The 19,411-nt window shown below is 36.0% G+C and overlaps 1 protein-coding gene across 4 annotated transcripts in view; it reads left to right on the top strand.

The window, feature by feature from the left end:
* Window positions 1–19,411, top strand: part of UVRAG (UV radiation resistance associated) — a 264,247-nt gene that overhangs the window by 125,281 nt on the left and 119,555 nt on the right. For all 4 annotated transcript variants that reach the window (XM_054576288.1, XM_054576290.1, XM_054576289.1 and 1 more), the window contains 3 exons: window positions 12,213–12,297; window positions 13,905–13,992; window positions 14,934–14,994. In XM_054576288.1, the coding sequence (XP_054432263.1) occupies window positions 12,213–12,297; window positions 13,905–13,992; window positions 14,934–14,994 (234 nt within the window). The remainder of the gene's footprint in view (window positions 1–12,212; window positions 12,298–13,904; window positions 13,993–14,933; window positions 14,995–19,411) is intronic.

The raw sequence follows: 19,411 nt of genomic DNA on the forward strand, positions 1-19,411 counted from the left end.
CTAGCTCTGGTTATTTATTTACTTATATTGCAAATCAATTATATTTATAAATAAATCTAGTATTTAATGAATCTTGCACCAAGTTAAAATATTTTAAAAGCACTTGAGCTCCTAGTGTTGGTAACATGAAGGAGAAAAATGCATTTTTCACTTTTGCAGCTTTGATGTAGTGTGTTTGCTAACCAATATTGAAATGATTTACTAATATGAATATTATTAGTGACTTCTTACATATTAAGACTTTTCTTTGGCACTTGGTTCTTAGCCCGAGAGTTCAGTTAAGATACGAAGTCAGTAATACATGTTATTTAATCTTTGCTACTGATTTTTCTGAATGACCATAAAGGAATTACTTAACTTCTGCATCTTTTTTACACATCTGTGCAATAAGGATAGCTAGCAGCTCATAATAGTGCCATGGGGATTAATTTGTGTAAACATTTGGGAAGAAACCAGGTGCCTATTATATATCTTATATTTTTGTTTATAAAAATTCATTGCAGCGGGATGATTTATTGGAAGGAGCAAAAAAGACAGTTTTTATCCATGCTGCTGAGTGGCCACATAACTCTGAGGACCTTGTTACTCCATAGCCATTAAGTTTCCCACTCCCATGCCTCAGAGGCATTGGCTCTCAACTTGTGGTCTGCAGCAACTTCCAGCTGGGTCATGAGCTGATCTTTTCAGTATTAATGTTTATTAATGTATATATTTTCACTTCTGGCAGATATTAGTAGTTTAACTTATGATGTTTAATAAAAAGCAGATTTAGATTTCCCCTCATTAGTGTCTCAAGCCGGATAACCTTTCTATTAAATAATTATATGTTGGTTTACAGGGTCTTGTGCCCTAATTTAACCCCCAAATCTTTGAGAAGCAGCAACACGCTATCTAAATTAGTTTGCTTGAAATTTGGTTTGGAAAATGGTATGAAACACTGATCTTGAGGAAATTTGTTTAGCAGAACTTAAATACATTTTATAAATGTTGATAAAACTTAAGAACTCCTTAGTGATGCCGGCAGAGTGATAGTAACTTTATAAAAGCAGAACTCCCTAATCTTCATAGGAGGAAGCTGGTTTTTAATGCAGTTTCTTCATTGTATCAATAATATATGTAGTACTTTATATTTAGAAAGTGTTTATCAAAGGTTATCATAGTTGATCCTTAAAGCATTCCTGAAAGCTAAGTGTGGCAAATATTATTGCCTTCATTTCACAGATGAGATGCTGAGAAGGTAAGTGACTTGGCCAGCTACAGGCAGTAAGAAACACAATTGAGATATAGACCCAGACTTTTTGTCTCCAAATTCTATGTTTTTCTCACTGTTCCATACTATTCGAAACCTTGCAAAATTCACTTATTTGGACCCTGCATAAATCCTGTGAAGCAGATAACTTTTATCGAGATCCTGTAATATGGCAGATATTTCACTTAAGGTATATCATTTAATTCTTAAGACAGAGATAATAATTTTTACCTCTTTTTTCCTGGGGTAAAAGAACTGGGACTCAGACATTTCCCAGGGCCACACAAATAAGTAACAGATCCGATTCAGGTTTAGGTTTCTTTGATTCCAAAGCCTTTCTTGTTTCTACTAAATAAAATATCATTATTCCTTTCTTGAGTATGTGTCCAATAGATAAAGTGATGGTTTGCTAGTTTTCCATTTGGGCTGTAGGCTTATAGGTGGAGGACTTGGTTCTGTTCTGTGTGTTTTCATTAACAGGATGGTGAAATGAATTTTCCCTAAAGATTTCTTTGATTAGATTTCATCTTAATTAAGAGATTGGAATTAAAGATTTGCCGTTTCTCTCAGTCTGTCCTTAGACAAGTTATTCAATTTTTTTTGACATATTTCCTCTTCACAAACCAAATAAAATTTTGAATGTTATAGTCAAGACTTAGTCTTTGAGATTTTAGTTGTCTTAGGAGGATATGGACAGAAAAGATGGGGATCTGTTCACCTTTTTTATGAATCTCTTTATTTTTCAAAGTTCGATAACAATGATGTACTTCCCAGCGATGAAAGATGGAAAAAAAAAATTCTCTGACCCAGGTGTGTCTATAAATGTCCTTTGTTAACTGAAAAGCCATTTGATGGGATCCACCTCTAGAAATTCTATAACTAGCTATATTCAACTCCTGTTTTATAGATTCTTTAATTTGTTTTGGTAAGCAAGTGCTAAAACAAATAACATTGGCTTACTGACATTGTGTGTGAAAGAGGTAAGATTTCATTGCTCAGATTTGGAGAAAGAAATTCCTCTTGGTAATTCCAGTGAATGAAAAGTTTTGATTTTTTTTATCAAAATAAGAAATGTCTTATATGATGTTCCCAACAGTTATGACTTCTTTTTGTCATCTTATAATAAAGTTTAGTAACTAGGGTCAACTATGTATCTAGTTTGTTCTATTTAATTAGCTTCTGTCTTGGTCAATAAATTATTGTGCTGTTGTAGCCTGCATCTCATAAAAGAAGAATCACACAGTATATTTAAATTGGTACTTAAAGTTTCTGTCAAAAGTCCTAGATTTTTATTTGAAGTCATAAAGATACTTTATTTAGTATTACGTAATAATTTTCCTATTTTAGGTCTTAAGGTCACAAATTGAAAAATTACATCTCACAAATTTTATAATTCAAGATATATTTATTTGAAATGATGGTAAAATTTAAATTTTATTAGTCTGTGTGTGTGTTCTGCTTTTTTACAACCATCTGACAGCAGTTCCAAAACAGACTTCCTTCAAAATTATTAATAGCTGTCTTTCAAAAGTTTTTGTGCCTGAGGACAATTTTCCCCTGGAGTTCATGCTATCAGAATTCCTTTATTTTCAGCTATTGGCATTGTATGCAGCTTGTGAAAGTCAGTAAAAGCCAGACAATTTGGCGGTTGTGAGAGTAAATTTGGGTCCTAAGTAAACCTTAGATTTTCTTCTCAGAAGGATTCATTTTTCATATGTTTGTAATGATTTATTCCAGTAATATCTTGAGTGTATTGCAGGAAAGTCAGACTGTCATATTTTAATCTCCTACTTTTGCAATTGAAGGTATAAATGTGTAGAAATGAGACACTTAACAGAGTTTTACTTTGCTCTGTCATCATTTTTTTTCTCTTCTTACTCCCCCAAAATATTGCAAGTTATATTTGCAAATAACCAGGCTGTGTAAGATGTTAGAAACAGAATGACAGGTGTGATAACTATATGACAGCGATGTGTAGAGGGTGCTGTAGGAACACAGAAGATGAGCATCTGAAAATCAGAAGACCCGGTAAAGGAAGAGACAGGCCGAGTCTAGAAGAATATTTAGTAGATGGCCAGGGTGGAGGAGAAAGTAAGACTTTCCAGGTAGAGGGAACAATTTATAAAGAGGCAAAGAAGTAGATTAGAGAATTACAGGTAATTCCAGTACAACTTCAACTAAGGAGACATTTTAGTCAAGGTCCATGATAAAGTCTAGAGAGGTAAAGAATTACCTAATTATAAAGGAGGTTTACGTTGAGAAGTTTGAAGATCTGTTGAAATAAATTTTTCAAAGACGGAAAATACATAGGACTGTCTTGATGACTACAATGTAAAATGGAGACTATCTCTGGCCGGGTAGCTCCATTGGTAAGAGTGTTCTCCTGATACGCCAAGTTTATGGATTTGATCCCCAGTCAGGGCACATATAAGAATCACCCAATGAATGCATAAATAAGTGGGACAACAAACTGATGTTTCTCTCTCTCAAATCAATAAAATTAAAAAATAAGTAAATAAATGGACATTAGATGTGCATTTTAGAAAGTTCTCTTCGAGGAGTTGAAGATAAAGAATTTTCATGTAGGAAGTTATTACAATAATCTAAGCAATACACAATTAAAATCTAAACAGAACAGGAATGTAAAGAGAGGAGGGAGTGTATAGGTGCAAAAGATACTAGATAACAGGCTGTGGGAAACCATTTTTGCAGAGATTGCTCAGAAAAGCTTTGCTTGAGAAGGGCAGTCTTACAAAGCAAGAATTTCTGGAGTGCCCCCTGAGGGAACAGAAGTAAAAAGGCTTGGACAGAGGAAGGACCTGGGCTGTAGAATAGGAAAGTGGCCACTGTCCCTAGAACATAATTCGTTAGGAAGAAAGTCGAATGAGATGGGGTTGGGATGAGAAGGAATTCAGAATATAAATGAAGATACTTGCTTTGTGCATTGACCAGGAGGAGAAGGCTGAGAAAATGACATAGGCGCAGGTGAGTTTACGTATTAGGTAGTGAGTAAGGCTGTGAAAGAATCCTATTGGTTCAGGGTAGTGCGAGCTAAGGTAATTATGTATTGGGTTTAGGGGAGGGTTAAGGATTTGGGGTAATGTATGGAGTAGTCATCTCTAATGTAGGAAAGCGAACTAATGAGGAAAGTGTAGAATTGCTGGATAGTGTGCTCATTTGTGCTTTGTGGTTATTACTTTTAGAGTAAAATCTGTCATGTCAGTTACATAATTTTCTGCACTCACTTGGAGCTTCATGGGAGTGGGTTGAGATGCAAACAATGAATAAAAGTGAAATTATCCCCATTTTACAGATGAGGAGAATGAATTTCAGAGAAGCTGGGACTGTTCTAGAGTCCTGAAGGTAGCCTAGGTAGGATTTTAATCCAAAGCTTTCTGATCTCCTAAGTTGATGGGCTTTTCAGTACAGTACACTGCGTCCCATAGGATCTGCCTCTTATATGTAAGCACTGAAATTAGATCTGACCTTTATAGCTGTCAAACCAATTGTGTAGAGTTACGCAAAGTATCATTTGCTTCTCACTCCTGCTATAAGGAAGTACATATATCAGTTCTTTAAGGAGAAAAAAAATCTTCTCTTGGCACTAAATTCTGAGAGGAATTTAGCATGCAGTTTCTTATGTGCTAGATATTAAATATCATAATGAAATGCAGTCAATTGCAATTTTGCAAAAGTTACAATAACAAATATCTATTAACCCTTGAGAAAGGCAACATCATAAATCATAGAAAAGAAAAGACATTTCTACAGGGAGGGAAAGTAGAATAGTCGAAGTATATTGCTTTTTGGTCATCTGACTTGATGTAGAAAACACAAAAGAAGGACAGTTTATTGGTTTTAACTAATTTTTGACAGAGGCTGGCCATTGGCCAGTCTGAGACCAAACTCTGGTGAGAGAGAGGCTACAGAGTCTGTATTTTGTTTTGTTGATGGAAGGAAAACTCATATTTGCTAGCTTTAGATATACAGGAGACAACATTGATGTTGGTTATTAAAATTAAAGTGCTTGACTTAAGTTCTTGCCGAACAGAAGGGTCATCTTAACATAGTGGGACACTGGTGTATGCACGGCCAAACATTTCAGAAAGCAGTTTTGGAATATTGTAAAAGAAGGACATGCATTTCCTTTCCTTCCCCCTCAATGACCCATTGACATGATAGTAAAGAAACCTGCATAAAGAATAAATCTATGGTGATGGTGAAAATAAAAGGTTTCATCAGAAGAGCAAAGATTTTGACTTAGGTCTCAGTGACACAAAGTAGACAGGATTGCACTGAAGAATAAACTAGAGCAGAGAAAAGCTGCGGCCTAGGACACGAATTGGAAGGGCTGCTGTGGAGCTTTCCGGTAGCGCTCTCAGAGGCCTCAGCTTGGAATTAAGGAGGAATGGTGGAGCAATAATTAGAGAAGCTGGACCTACGGCCCCATTCTCTTTCCTTTGGAATTTAGAGTAACTTCCTATAACATTCGCTCCAATTGCTTTCTAAACATGATGGATCCTTGACCTGGTCAGGTCCCATGGTATGAGTGTTTGGCGTAGAAAGGTGGAGCAGAGCCTGGCTGTAGACATTTACAACCCACCCAGAGGGAAAACATGAAAGGCAGCTCTACTTAAGAGTGAAATGACCTAAATTTATACAATCCCAAAGTAAAGTTCTCTTATTTGACTGTTGCAGTGATTTAAAGTAAAGGTACTATGTTCTCTCAACATATACATTCTGAAGGAAAGCCTAATTGTCAATAGGACCTGCCCACTTACACTGAACTGGCACTCAGGGGTGAAGTGTTTTATGTAAATAAATCTTTATAGTGACAGAAGAAAGCTACACTACCTCTACTAATCATTCTGATCATGTATTAATGGGTTTGAAGGGAAAAACAAGGGTCATCATATATTTGAGGGAAATAGTAAGAATGAGACCGAACTGAACAAACAGAAGCAACGCTGACCCAAAACAAAATACAGAGAGCAGAGAACAGCTTTAAAACCCTCAAATTAATATCCTCAGATTTGATTTCCAGCCTCTGCCTAGGATGTAGAAAGGTGTGAGGAGCTTCACTTCCACCCTAACAACAGGAGAAAGCTGAATGATGTACAAAATCTTAACTCTTCTTGAACCTATCAGAAGAACGAAGATTGCTGGGCAACCAAGTTACTGAATTGTAAGGAAGGATGGGCATCTCCAAGTAGAGGCAGGATGTGAGGACTGATTCCCCACTGGTGGAGCATGGGGGGAAGTTGGGGTACTGTATACAAGGTTAAATAATTCAACTATAGTTTTAAACAAATTTCTGATCACTATTGTGGGCTGCTCTGAGACTATAGCAAACATAAGGCAGTTGACACCTGCTCTCAGTTTATTCTGCATGGACCTAACTCACATGTTCACAGCAAAGACTGGAGGCAGGGCAGAAAGTTGTGGAAATTCTCCCTGGTGGTATAGGACTAGAGGAGAGAACTGGATACTGTTGCAAGGAAGCCATACCCTTCTTCCCTAAGAACAAAAGCATTAAGTCTCTGGGGAAGAGCCTGCAAACCCTGCAGTCCCCAGGGCATAGGTGAAAAGCTATTGTGACTGCAAGAAGAAAAAGGAGAAAAACCACTGCCCTTGGGGATGGGACAGAAAGTGTGTTGGACATAGACTATTAGAAATCTCCTATCCTTAGGGGAAGGAGAATATTACTGAGAAAGTCCTACCTTGATATGCAGGGACACAGGGTAAGCCTAGCTCAATCAGGACAGCAGAGAAACTCCCTACCCTATTCCCCAGCCAGGCTAGAAAGCACAAAATGACAAGCCATAGTAGTTAACCCCTTGAGAAAAGGGGAGAGCATGGTGAGACAGCCTTACTTAGGTTCACAGGGAATACTTAAATCAGAGGATGGAACAGCATCATTGAAAGAAAAAAAAAAAGCCCCCAGCAAACCGTCTCTTCCACTATCACTACTACCAAAAAGGAAAAGTTAGAGGAAGTTTGACGGTCGTGATACACTGAAAGTAACCATAGCAGCAACAAAACCCAAATACAGCGCAGTTGCTGTCTGTATTGACTCAACCCCTAAATTAAAAGTAGAAGAAAAAGCATACCCTTTTCTTTATTGCCCTGAAAATCCTGTTTAGGATTCAGTCAAAAGTTTTGAGACAAAAAAAGCAAAACAAAAAACCACCACTACCACTTTTACCTTTACCACTAACAATCAACAACAAAACATTGTCAAGAGAATAAATTAACAGAAAAAGACTCAGAAATGACTCATGTTGGGACTATCAGAGAGGGAATTTAAAATAACTATGATTAATGTGCTTCAGGTGTTTGTGGAAATGTGGATAGCTTGTACAAACATGTGGTCAGTTTCAGCTGAGAGATGGAAACTATAAGAAACAGTTTAATGGACATACTATAAATAATAAAGCACAGAACTAGGGATAAAGAATGCTTTTGACAGATTCATCAGTACATTTGACACAACTGAGGAAAGAATCATTGAACTTGAAGATAGGTCATAGAAATTACTCAGACTGAAGCTCAAAGTGACTCTTCCAGATAAGAACTAAGCAAATGCATTATCAACATTCCTACATCTCAAGAAATGTTAAATAAAACTCTCCAGCAGAAGGAATATGATACCAGCCAGAAGTGTGTCTCTACACACGCACACACACACACCCTCCCCCGCCAACACACATACACACACACTTCTGGAAATTGTTGAAATGAAGGTATTATAAAACCATTTTTTCCCCTTATTTTCATCACTCTAAAAGACAACTGATTTTCTGATATACAAGTAGCAATGTTCTGGGGTTTATAACATGCAAAAACTAAAATGTATGAAGAATTCGAAGAGTGGGGAAGGGAAGAATTGGGGGTACTATTTTCATATCTTTACACTCTACATGGATTATATAATACTATTTGAAGGTAGACTTTATTAATTAAAGTTATATACTCTAAACTCTGGGGCAACCACTGAAAAATTTAAAGTGGAGGTAAGAATAAGCTAATGGTACGGAAGAGGAAGTCATAAAAAAAAAATCCAAAACATAAAAGAGTCATAAAGGAACAAAGAATAGGTGGGACATGTAGACAACAAGTAGCAAAATGGTAGGCTTTAATCTAAACATATCAATGATTATTTTAATGGTCTAAATACCTCAGTTAAAAAATAGAGATTATTCAGATTTTGTATGGAAAAAAAAGAGGCATAACTAAATGCTATGTACAGGAAACCCAATTTTAATATAAGGTAAGCATGCAAATACTAAGCAAAAGAAGGCTGGAGTGGCTATATACAAGGAGGGGCAAATGTAGGCTTACAGTTGTGAGCATGCAAAACACAGTTTATTCTTGTATTATTATTCATTAATTATTGTATTAGTTTTCATATGAACAACTGTAAACCAACTTTTGTCCCACCCTGTAAATATCAGGCACAGCAGCCTTCTGAATAAAGAGTATTGCCTATAATAAAGATGGATATCACCATATCGTGATTAGTTCTTGAACAGGCATAACAATTCTAAATATATAACAGTAGGATATATATCAGAAACTAATAGAACTGAAAGGAGAAGTAGCCAAATCCACAATCATAGTTGGAACCACAGCATTCATCTCAGTAAAACATAGAATCAGTAGAGAGAAAATCAGTAAGGATAAAAGACCTTAACGACACTATCACTAACTTAACCTAATTGACAGTATACGGCTCTACTGAAGAGCAACAGAATATACATTTTTTTCCAAGTACATGAGAGCATTCAGTTAGGTCATTTTTGGTATAATAAATACAGAAGAATCAGAATAATACAAAGCATGGTCCCTCACCAACACAGAAATACACTAGAAATCACTGACAGAAAGATACCTGAAAAATTCCCGATTTTTATAAACACATCTTTATAAATCATGAGTCAAAGAAAAAATAACAATGAAAATTAAAAAATATTTTGAACTGAATGAAAATGAAAATATAACATCAACATTTGAAGAGAAGGAAACTTAGAGGGACATATATATTATTTGATGCTAAAAATAGAAAAGAAGAAAGGTCTTCAATCAGCAATCTAACCTTGTATTTTAACAACTAGAAAAGAAGAACAAATTAAATCCAAATTAAACAGAAGGAAGGAAATAATCAAGGGCAGAAGTCAGTGAAATCGCGAACAAAAAAAACAGTAAAGACTATCAACGAAACCAAAAAGTGTTCATTGAAAACTTTTTGATAAGCCTTTAGCCAGACTAACCAAATAAAAAGAGAGAAAGCACAAATTACCAGTATCAGGAATGAGAGGAACTAGCACTACCAACCCTACAGAAATTAAAATGATAATTAAGTAATATTTTGAGTAACACATGGTAGCATGTCAGAAGGACACTGGAGCAAGGCTGACAAAAGTTCCACTGACCAAATCTGGGACCACTTGAGCACCAAAAGAATTATATAAAATAACAAATTATAAATCATTGAAAAATAAAATGCAACTTACGGTTCCATATTGCTAATAGAGAAGGGAAGTGAGTCTCTTAGAGAAGGATGCCGAGTGGTGACTGATGAATATGGAAGGATTCCCGGAATTGGAATGACATTACTTTGCAACCACAGTAAAGATTGATTCAAAGAGAAGACACCAATCAATGTTAAATTTGGGTAGAAATTTGGATGAAAAGCAGGACATATGCATGGTGTTCAAGATGAACATCAGGGATTCTATATGTGATATCCTTAGAAGTACCCAACACCAATCGTGTAGTATTCAGGCTGGTGATATATAACCTGAACTACCGCTCCAGATTGAGCACATCACTGCCTCATGATGATGATTATAGTCCTTATCATGTGACATTTGGAATTTAGGTTAAGTTTTCTGAGGTATTTTCAAATACTTAGCTCTTCTCTGAGTCTAGCTAAACTGAACTCACTCAGTTTTGTTCCAGAGCCCACCTGTAATCCATGAGGTATATGACCTTTTGACAGAAAAATGAACCTGACGTGTTTTGGAGAGATGGTGCCAGTGCGCATCCCTAAAGCCTGTGGAAAACCACAACCTCTCAGCTGACCCCTTTCTGGGTTTGGATCTACTCTAACTTTTTGCTTGGAAATCATCCTAAACTTACAGAAAAGTTATAAGAATAAGAATATAGTGATCACCTATGTTCTTCATCTAGATCTACTTATTACTAATGTTTTACCTTGTATGTTAGCTGGCTAATATATTTTGAAAATTAAATTTTTCTTTCTTTACTCTGCAAGGATTTTTTTCCCGTCTCTCTCTCTTTTGGTTATGCAGTACATTCTAGAGAGCCTTCAAAGCTGTGAGGATATGGACATTTGCATTTTGAAGCCCAGATCTGTCTTATCCCTATGTGTCATTTCGCCCGCAGTGTTGCAGTCGAGGCAGCCTAATGTATCTATGAATGATAATTGTGAAAATTTCTGTCGTGGTGGAAGAATTTATGTACATTCTGGTGAAAAGCATGTGTTTTGGGGGTGGAGGTTGTCAACTTTGTCTTCTGAAATCATTGGCGGTGAAAATTTGGGGAGGAATTATACTGGGGCTAAAGAAGAAAAGTGGTGTTGATGGATTAAGTTCTGTTCTAGGGGCAGAGCCACCAACTTACTGCTCATTTAAATGTTGAGAAAGAAGAGTAGGACTCTTAGAAAAGTGTTGATAAAATTACTTAGGTTGGTAAATTTAGTGCTAACATCCAACCTACTTTGGTCATTGAATCTACTTCTTGTTCCTCCCTATAGGAGATGTGCAGTAGAATGTAGGGCACCCGTTTCTATTGGGTCACAGGTCATGAAACATAACACCTTTGTAAGATCTAGAACTTAGGGTATCAGGATCTAAGACTGCTTCTCTGTGCTTCAGGACTGCTGGATTTATCAGACCTGGAGTGTCAAGAATGTAAGACTCTCACTTTCTTAGAGTAGAAAGATGTAAAAGGATTTTATGATCACATAAATAGAAATGGAAGTTCCAAAAGTTGATATAAGTACAAAAAATCAGGCCCATTAACACAAATATTAATCATTGCAGTGCTAAAGCAAACACTTAAAGGAAATTAAATGTCCTGTAATGGGATTAAGCTATGGGGTATCAGAATATGGAATATTCATATAATTCACATCCACGGAGTTGAATTTTATACAACTATTAAACATTATAACTCAGACTATCTGTCAACATGTAAAAATACTTGTGACATAATGTGGAAAAACCAGAATATACATTTCTTGCACACTATGATTGTAACTAAAACTACTTACACTTATGAATAATATAAAAATTTATTAAAAACTATATTTATGAAGTATATTGTAGTAGTCAAATACAGGTAATTTTTCCTGCCCTGCTGTTTATACATTTAGTTATGTTGCTATATAACATTTTTGGTTGAACAGAAATTAACTCCTTTCTTAAAAAATGAACTTTTGCTGTTAGAGCAGTTTTAGGTGCCTAGCAACACCGGTAGGAAGGTACAGAGAATCCCCATATACCCCTGGCCCCATCCTGTGCACAGTCTCGCCCATTGTCAGCATCCCCCACCGGAGAGGTTCGTTTGTTACAGCTCATGAACCTTTGGTGAGTCATCGTTAACACCCAGAGTCCATAGCCAGTTTTTTAAAAAACAAAGTTGTTTGATTTTTGAAATCTCACCACTGTTTATGGGTCAGCAATCTAGAAATCTGTATACAGGGAGTCTTAGACTCTTTCTGACACCTACTAGGGGCTGGAGTTTTGTAAAAATTGAACCAATAGGTAAATTTATTCTAGTTAAATCCCGTAGAAGACCTCTGTACCCAACCCACTTTGCCTTTTAACTCTTTATTTCCCTCCCACAGTCAGGGGACTGGGCTGTGCCTGTCGGTTGTGATTGAGCATCTCTGTCTGCACTATTACATCTGGAATTGTCTTCTTCCATCTCTCTCTAGGAAGTACATTTTCAGCTGAGCACCTTAAGCTTCAACTCCAAAAGGAATCCTTAAATGAGTTGAGGAAGGACTGTACCGCGAAAAGGTAAATGAAACTCAGTTGTTGTGAACGTTGAGTTTACTTTGGGGATAAGATTCGGAAAAGTAGGACTCTTTAAGAGTTGCTATTACTAATTTGTATTCCACACAGCTCAATATTTATTTATTTTCATTTATTCAACATTTATTAAGCACTTATTATGTGTCAGGCACTGTGCTAGAGGTAGATTTTAGAGCTCCTAGTGTATATTATAATCAGAAATGAAGACACTATTCTTCTAGTTTTCCAGGCCACAGCACCACGACTTGATATTTGAATATTCTCATCTTGTCTTCCACATGTAGTGTAGTTTATACTTTTTCATCAGTAATTGCTTTAGATTTACTCCTCTTCAGTGTTAGCTCCTTTGTATTACCTCAGCAGTTCCTAGAGTATGTCTCTCATTCTCTCAGTCTTTCCAATTTATCCTCCATGTTGCTCTCAGATCTCTCCTCTTAAAATACTATTTTTACTATTTATTTTCTCATCTTAAGAGCCCATGGTGTTCTTTTGCTTAATTTTCAAGTAACCTTCAATAAATTGGCACTATACAACTGTAGCTAATTTCCATCTCTCCACCATATTTGCTTAACAAATGCTAATGGTTTTTCTGCTTATGTTTTCCAGCACTTGCTTAATTTGTTGCCTCCTCTGTTCGATTGCTCATCCTTACTCTTTTTTTTTTTTTTCCCAGGGAAATCATTTCATCCTGCATTTTCTTTCAAAAAAACCTTAGCAGTTGGGGATTCAAAAACATTAGACCTAGAAAGGACCTTGGATTTCATCTAATCTAATCCTCTCACTTTGCAGATAGAAAAGCAAGGCTCTGGGAAGTTACTCCTTGGAAACTCACTAGGAAAGCAGAGCTAGGTCCCTGAACATCCTAGTGCTATTTGCATTATAGTCTACAACTTGACCTACAGCTCCTTCTAAATTCATTTCTTTTCTTAAAATTGTTGAGCCTGTAATTTGTTCTGTAGGTATTTCATCTGTTGTTTATGTTTCTTAAGTGGCTCAAGAAGAGCTTCATCATCTCACGCCACAGCATTTTGCTTGTTTGTTCTTATATCATTTTTCTACCATGGCAGCAGGTATTTTTGAGGTAGTTACAACATGTAGTTGTAAGTGAAAAATAAGACTCTTTTTTGAGGAACTACCATATGGATATTTCCTGAAATCAAATGGAATCAGATTAAGTGAGATATTGGTCAGCTTACTGATCTTTAAATCTTGTTTCCCTGTTTATAAAATGGATATAATAATATCAACCTAATAGTGTCGTTATAATAATTAAGTAAAGCCATTTGTAAAGCTTCTAGTATATAGTGCAATAGTAGGTGCTCAGTCAGTGAGATTTGTACCCTTTACATCTCTTACCCCGGTGCTAGGCCTACACACAATAGACCTTAGTATGTGCATTGTTAGCCTCATTGATAATATTTAGAGATAGATCAGGACTTAGGTTACATGTTATTCTTGCCTCTACTGCTAAATTTCTGTGGCCTACTGCAGACCACATGACCTTTTTCTGTATCAGTTATGTGGAAATAAATATTTGAAAGTATGTAAGCCTGTTTTTTAACAAATGAATTTTTTTTCTCTCTCCTCATTAGAGAACTCTTTCTGAAGACTAATGCTCAGTTGACAATTCGTTGCAGGCAGTTACTATCTGAGCTTTCTTACATTTACCCTATTGATTTGGTAAGTTTCAAATTTTCTGAAAAAAATGTTGTTGTTTTTAAAGATGATTTCTATTTGAAATTTCCCCTCAATGAAAACACTCTTTGTGGTAGCCTTAGTCATATGATCTGTCATGATTTCATTCAGGAGCTGATACCTGCTTTAATAGTGGATTCAGACTTAGTTGGCATTAGGTTCCACCATTTGATTTTTTATACCAATTTGTTGGAGGGCTGCACTCATTTTCATCTGAAAGAATACCAAAGTATTTTGGGTTTCTCTAGGGTCTTTCCACTCAACCACATTACCAACTACCACCATTTCCGACACATATGTGCAGATATTTGTGCTCTGCTTTAAAAAATATAACTGCTGATTAACTTATAGTTCTTAGTATTACTTCAGATATTCCTGTCAGGATGTTAAGATTTTTATCTAGTTTCTTAGAGTAAATACAAAAAGGAAAACTTTAATAAAACTGATTAGGTTCTTTTTTAGAGAACCAAATCTGCTAAATTTGATGTTTTTTTTTTTAAATGTAAAGACTAATTTTTAATTGAAAAGACTAATTTTCTCAAAGGAAAGCTAATAAGAATTTAGGTTGCTTATAGAATCTTGTTAATTCTATAAAGTTTTTCATTTATAGGTACGAATTGGTCAAAGGATATTTTTATGATAAAAATTTTACATGGCTTTTTGCTTAGATATGATGCTTTAAATTATAGAAATTTCACACGTATTATAGGAAATTATAGAAAATTTCAGGTATATATAAATGTAGAGATAGTAATGAATCATCATGTACTCATCGTCTGGCATCAACAATTACGGTAATATTTTAAGTCTAAGACAGTATTATCTTTGAGTTAACACTGACCTGCTGAATCCTTTGAGATTTGACTTAGAGTTTCTTTGCTTTATACATAAAAAGGATTAATTTCATTTTTTGGTTATCTTCACAGAATGAACATAAGGATTACTTTGTATGTGGGGTCAAGCTGCCCAATTCTGAGGACTTCCAAGGTATTTTATTCCTTTTTACTTCTGAAGACTTGGTGTCTGTAGTATGTGGGTATGTTGCAGAGAAAAAGATGCCTTGAAATGTCGCTTGCCCAGCACTTTCACCAGAAGGGTTTTTGGACCTTCTGTCTCTTCCCTGTTGTAAATATAGAGAATCAGAATCTGATAGGAGACTGAAAAGAATATTGGGTCTAATCATGGAAAAAATTATTGAACTTCATATTTGAAGTTTAAAAGAAAATAGTTTTTTAAAGAGCTTTAAGAAAATTAGACAACAGGGTTCTTGAGAATACTAATAACCTCCCTATCCTTTCGTTAGATTTTCTCGAAAAATATGTGTGTGGTTGGAAGCAGAAGAACAACAAACATTAATCTGTTCTGTTATTTAGAAAACCATATTTGTGCTGATGTGAAATGTAAAATGTAAAATTTAATTTTGTAAATTTTTGTAAAATTTAAAACTTGAAAATTTAATTTTGTGACATTCCTACTACAACAGATTAAACTTGTTGTTTGCCCATTTTTTGTTCTTTTAATTTAAAAAATTATATTAAAGATATTATAGACTGTGATTCATAGTAATAGCTAATTTTAAAATAGTTTAATTTTCCTAATCTCTTTACCAAGATGCCAAAGAAAAAAACTTATTCTACCTGGCAATAAAAGATTTTTTTTTTATTTTTAGCAAAGTGAGTTTTTCCTCCCCTAGTCTAAACAATGCTTTGAGGCCTGTTAAATAGCTTTATAGATTATTTTTTAAAGGTCTTAAAAATTTATTTATTTTTAGAGAGAGGGGAAGGGAGGAAGAAAGGAGAGAAACATCAATGTGTGGTTGCCTCTTGAGTGCCCCCTACTGGGGACCTGGCCCACAACCCAGGTATGTGCCCTGACTGGGAATTGAACCGACGACCCTTTGGTTTGCAGACTGGCGTTCAATCAACTGAGCCACACCAGCCAGGGCTGCTTTATAGATTATTTTCAAAACTAGCATAGTATCTATTTGGGAAGAAGTTATTCAAGAATAGAGCATTATCAATTTTCCAATTTTGATGGGAGCTTTCTTCCATTGCCCTATAAAGGAAATGTTTTTTATAGTCCTTTAACATTTAAGACTATTTTCATTTATTACCCCTATTGGCCTTTACAACAACCCTTACAACAAGTAGTTGGGACATGATAAAAGGAGAGTGATAAAACAGGAATGGGAAAACCTATATTCAATTCCTGGTTCACTTTCTAAAAACCATGTAATTTGGAGGAAGCTATCTAAGCTTTGAGTTGCTTTCCTAATTAGTAGCATGAACATATTAATTCATGCCCGATGTGTTCTACAGGACTGTTGTGAAGGTTATATCTATAAAAGCATGACCTTTTGTCTTATCTTTAATCCTCACAAAAACAAACAAAGGAAACCCATAAGGAAGGTGGTATAATCTCATTTTACAATGTGTAAATGAACTATTTAGTGACTTGCCAGAGACCACAAAGCTAGGTAATGATCTAGCTGGGATTTGTCTGGTTTTCATTGTACAGTGCTCCTTCCAGTCTCTATAAGTCATACAAATGTGCTTTAGTGTTGATTTTAGGCAAAGTTATGGTGTCTTAAAGACCATGACACATCATTTTCCTTATTCATCTACTTAACAAAGTTACTGAGTACCTTGAGCCCTGTGCCAGGCTCCAGGAATACAGAACATTCATTCATTGAAAAAATATTAATTGAGCTGGGCACTGTGCTGAGTTTTGAGGATATAACAATGGAAAAAACAAATATGTTCTCTCCTTCCATGGAGCATACACAGCCTATTGAACCAATAACTAATAAATATGTATTTAATAAAGGAATATGCTATCACAGACGATAGGGGAATCTACTTTAGATAAAGCAGAGAAGTACTCTCTGAGGAGAAACATTAATAAAATCTGAAGACTGAAAGGGAATAGCTATTCTACAGTTGTGGGGCAGTATTACTTAGAAGAGGGACAGCAAGTAAAAAGATCAGGATGGAAGAATGGGCTTGATACATCTTAAAATAACTCGGGGTGTGTGGGGCATGGGAGAAAAGACCTGTATTTTGGGGGATCATGTGATCTGTCAGAGCTTAATTCCTTCACCTATAAAATGAGATAATATCTACATCTCCAATTCATTGTGACGGTTGAATGAGATATCATTTGAAAATGCTTTCCATATGAAAGGTACTCATATAAATGTAATTGAAATTAGTTGCAAGAGCAAGGAAGGAAAAGAAGGAAAGGAGGAGGGAAGAACAGACCAGACTAGGCCTGTGTAGCTGGGACACAGTGAGCAAGAGGAAGACTTGTATCCGAGGAGATAGGAAAGGTCAGGCTGTGAGGCCACTGTAAGTTTATATTTTATTGTCAGTCGAGTGGGAAACTCCTGAAAGATTTCAAGACGGGGGATGATGCGAGCTGATAATATGTTTTTCAAAGTTACTCTGGCTGCTAAATACAGAATGATTTGAAGGGAGGCAATAAGGGAAGAAGAGATATCAGTACTAGCAAACTGTCACCTTAATCCACTATGGATGTTTCTTGATTCTGGTTTTGTTTTCTTTGAAGTAGTTTGTTTCCTAGTTTTCCATAGCTTTTATTAGCTATCTGTGCGTTGTGTATACCCAACCAGCTGAGTAAATTCTTCCTATTCTTTAAGAAATAAGTTCAGCTTTGTAGTCCTGTTGCTGAAAGGTAAAATGGGAGATAAAATGAAATAAATGTTTACTTTTACTCCGAGGCCCTACTCACTCCTAGGAATCAAACATTTTAAGAAGCACATACGGTGCGATTGGACTTCATAATTTCACATTAGCGTTCGACAGGGCTTCCCACACACTTAAGTTTACTGAGCGCCCTGTGTGTGATCCCCTGTGCCAGCTGAGGGTACGCAAAGATGGCTAAGACATCGATCCCGCCTCAGTGAGGTGTCAGTGCGGGGAAGCCATCAGACTTGTAATCAAGCCAATCAGGGAATATATCTTGAATTCATACTGTGTGTCAGGCACTTAGAACTTTATACCACATACCTGAGACTCAAAGTTCTATAAGGAGGGGATCGGGAAAGCCTTTTTGCAGAGATGATGGTTGAGGTGTCTTAAAAAATGAAGTATTATTTCTCTGTTGAAAGAAGGGTAGGAGGACATTTTTGGATTGGGTGAGTAGAAATATGGTAACATGAAATATCAGGCACAGTGCTATGTTGTTTATTAATTCTTCCGTGAGGGAAAGAATTACACTCAATTTTTTTAAAGACAAGAAAATTGAGGCTTAGAGAGATTAGGGAATTTTTCCAAAGAGTCGTACTAACCAGTGTAAGAACTAAGTCATCCCTGGTCAGCCTGATTTTAAGGTCCATGTTATTCGTGTCATGATGCATTTTCTTCCTCGTTTTGCATAAGTACCTCTCCAAAACTGACCGCTTTTTAGTGTTCTGCAGCAGATGCATTCTTGGTGAGACTCTAGTGACGGAATTCCAAACTGGTTATTCTATGCTATTAATGAGACCACGCTGGGATGCACTTTACATTGCATGGGTTAATGATACTGTTTGAGAAACTTCTCCATAGTGGCCCCAAATTTACTGTGCTCTTCTAAATGGGTGAGTTACTGTAAGAGTATGCCAAAGAGACCTGGACACAATGGGAGTAAGTTGTCCGATGAAGGGAATTCATTTGAGTTCCATTGACAGAGACATTTCTTGTTAAAAAAAAAAAACAACAAAAACTGTTTGTGTGTGTTTGTAAGTAATCCGTAACACCAGAGCCTTTTGTGTTAATGAGACCCAGATTTCCTTCTGTGTCTGTATCCCTTTATGCAGGCATAATTTCTTGGAAAGGAGAGTCCATATGTCAAACAGTGTCTCATTGAGAACATGGAATGATTCCATAGATGCTGTGGCAATGATTAGAGTCTTAAATATTTTGTCCTGTCTGGATCAGTGGGTGCTTGGTTCCTTAACAAATCAGCTGCCTCAGGGATTGGGAAGGCAGGATGGTAAGAGCTTTTAGATCACTTATTGTACTTGGATGCATTTGAATATTAATAGTTTGTCCAGCATATAAGACAAAGGGACATTTGAATTAATTTTTAATGTCGTCATGGAGATTGTATGTTTGTGGAATTTATTATCAAAAAAGTTACACAAAAGCTGCAGCCCTGAGTACCAATATTTAAAAAACAAGTCAGATATATTTATTATAAGGAGACTGTGGATTTTTTTGTTTTGTTTGAAGCCACCTAAAGCATTGTTTTAATGAGGATTCTTTTTTTTACATACCTGAGTCTTAACAGTTTATTGCTGTTCCTCCCTGAACCGCTTCACTCTGCTTCCAACTTCTCACCTGTGACCTTTCTAACCCCCAGGACAACGTAAGGAACACAAGCCTTTAGGTGTTAGGGACGT

The sequence above is a fragment of the Pteronotus mesoamericanus genome, unplaced genomic scaffold, assembly GCF_021234165.1.
Source record: "Pteronotus mesoamericanus isolate MK-2021 breed Mesoamerican mustached bat unplaced genomic scaffold, CSHL_Meso_final contig_33, whole genome shotgun sequence".
In the NCBI taxonomy this organism is placed as follows: Eukaryota; Metazoa; Chordata; class Mammalia; order Chiroptera; family Mormoopidae; genus Pteronotus; species Pteronotus mesoamericanus.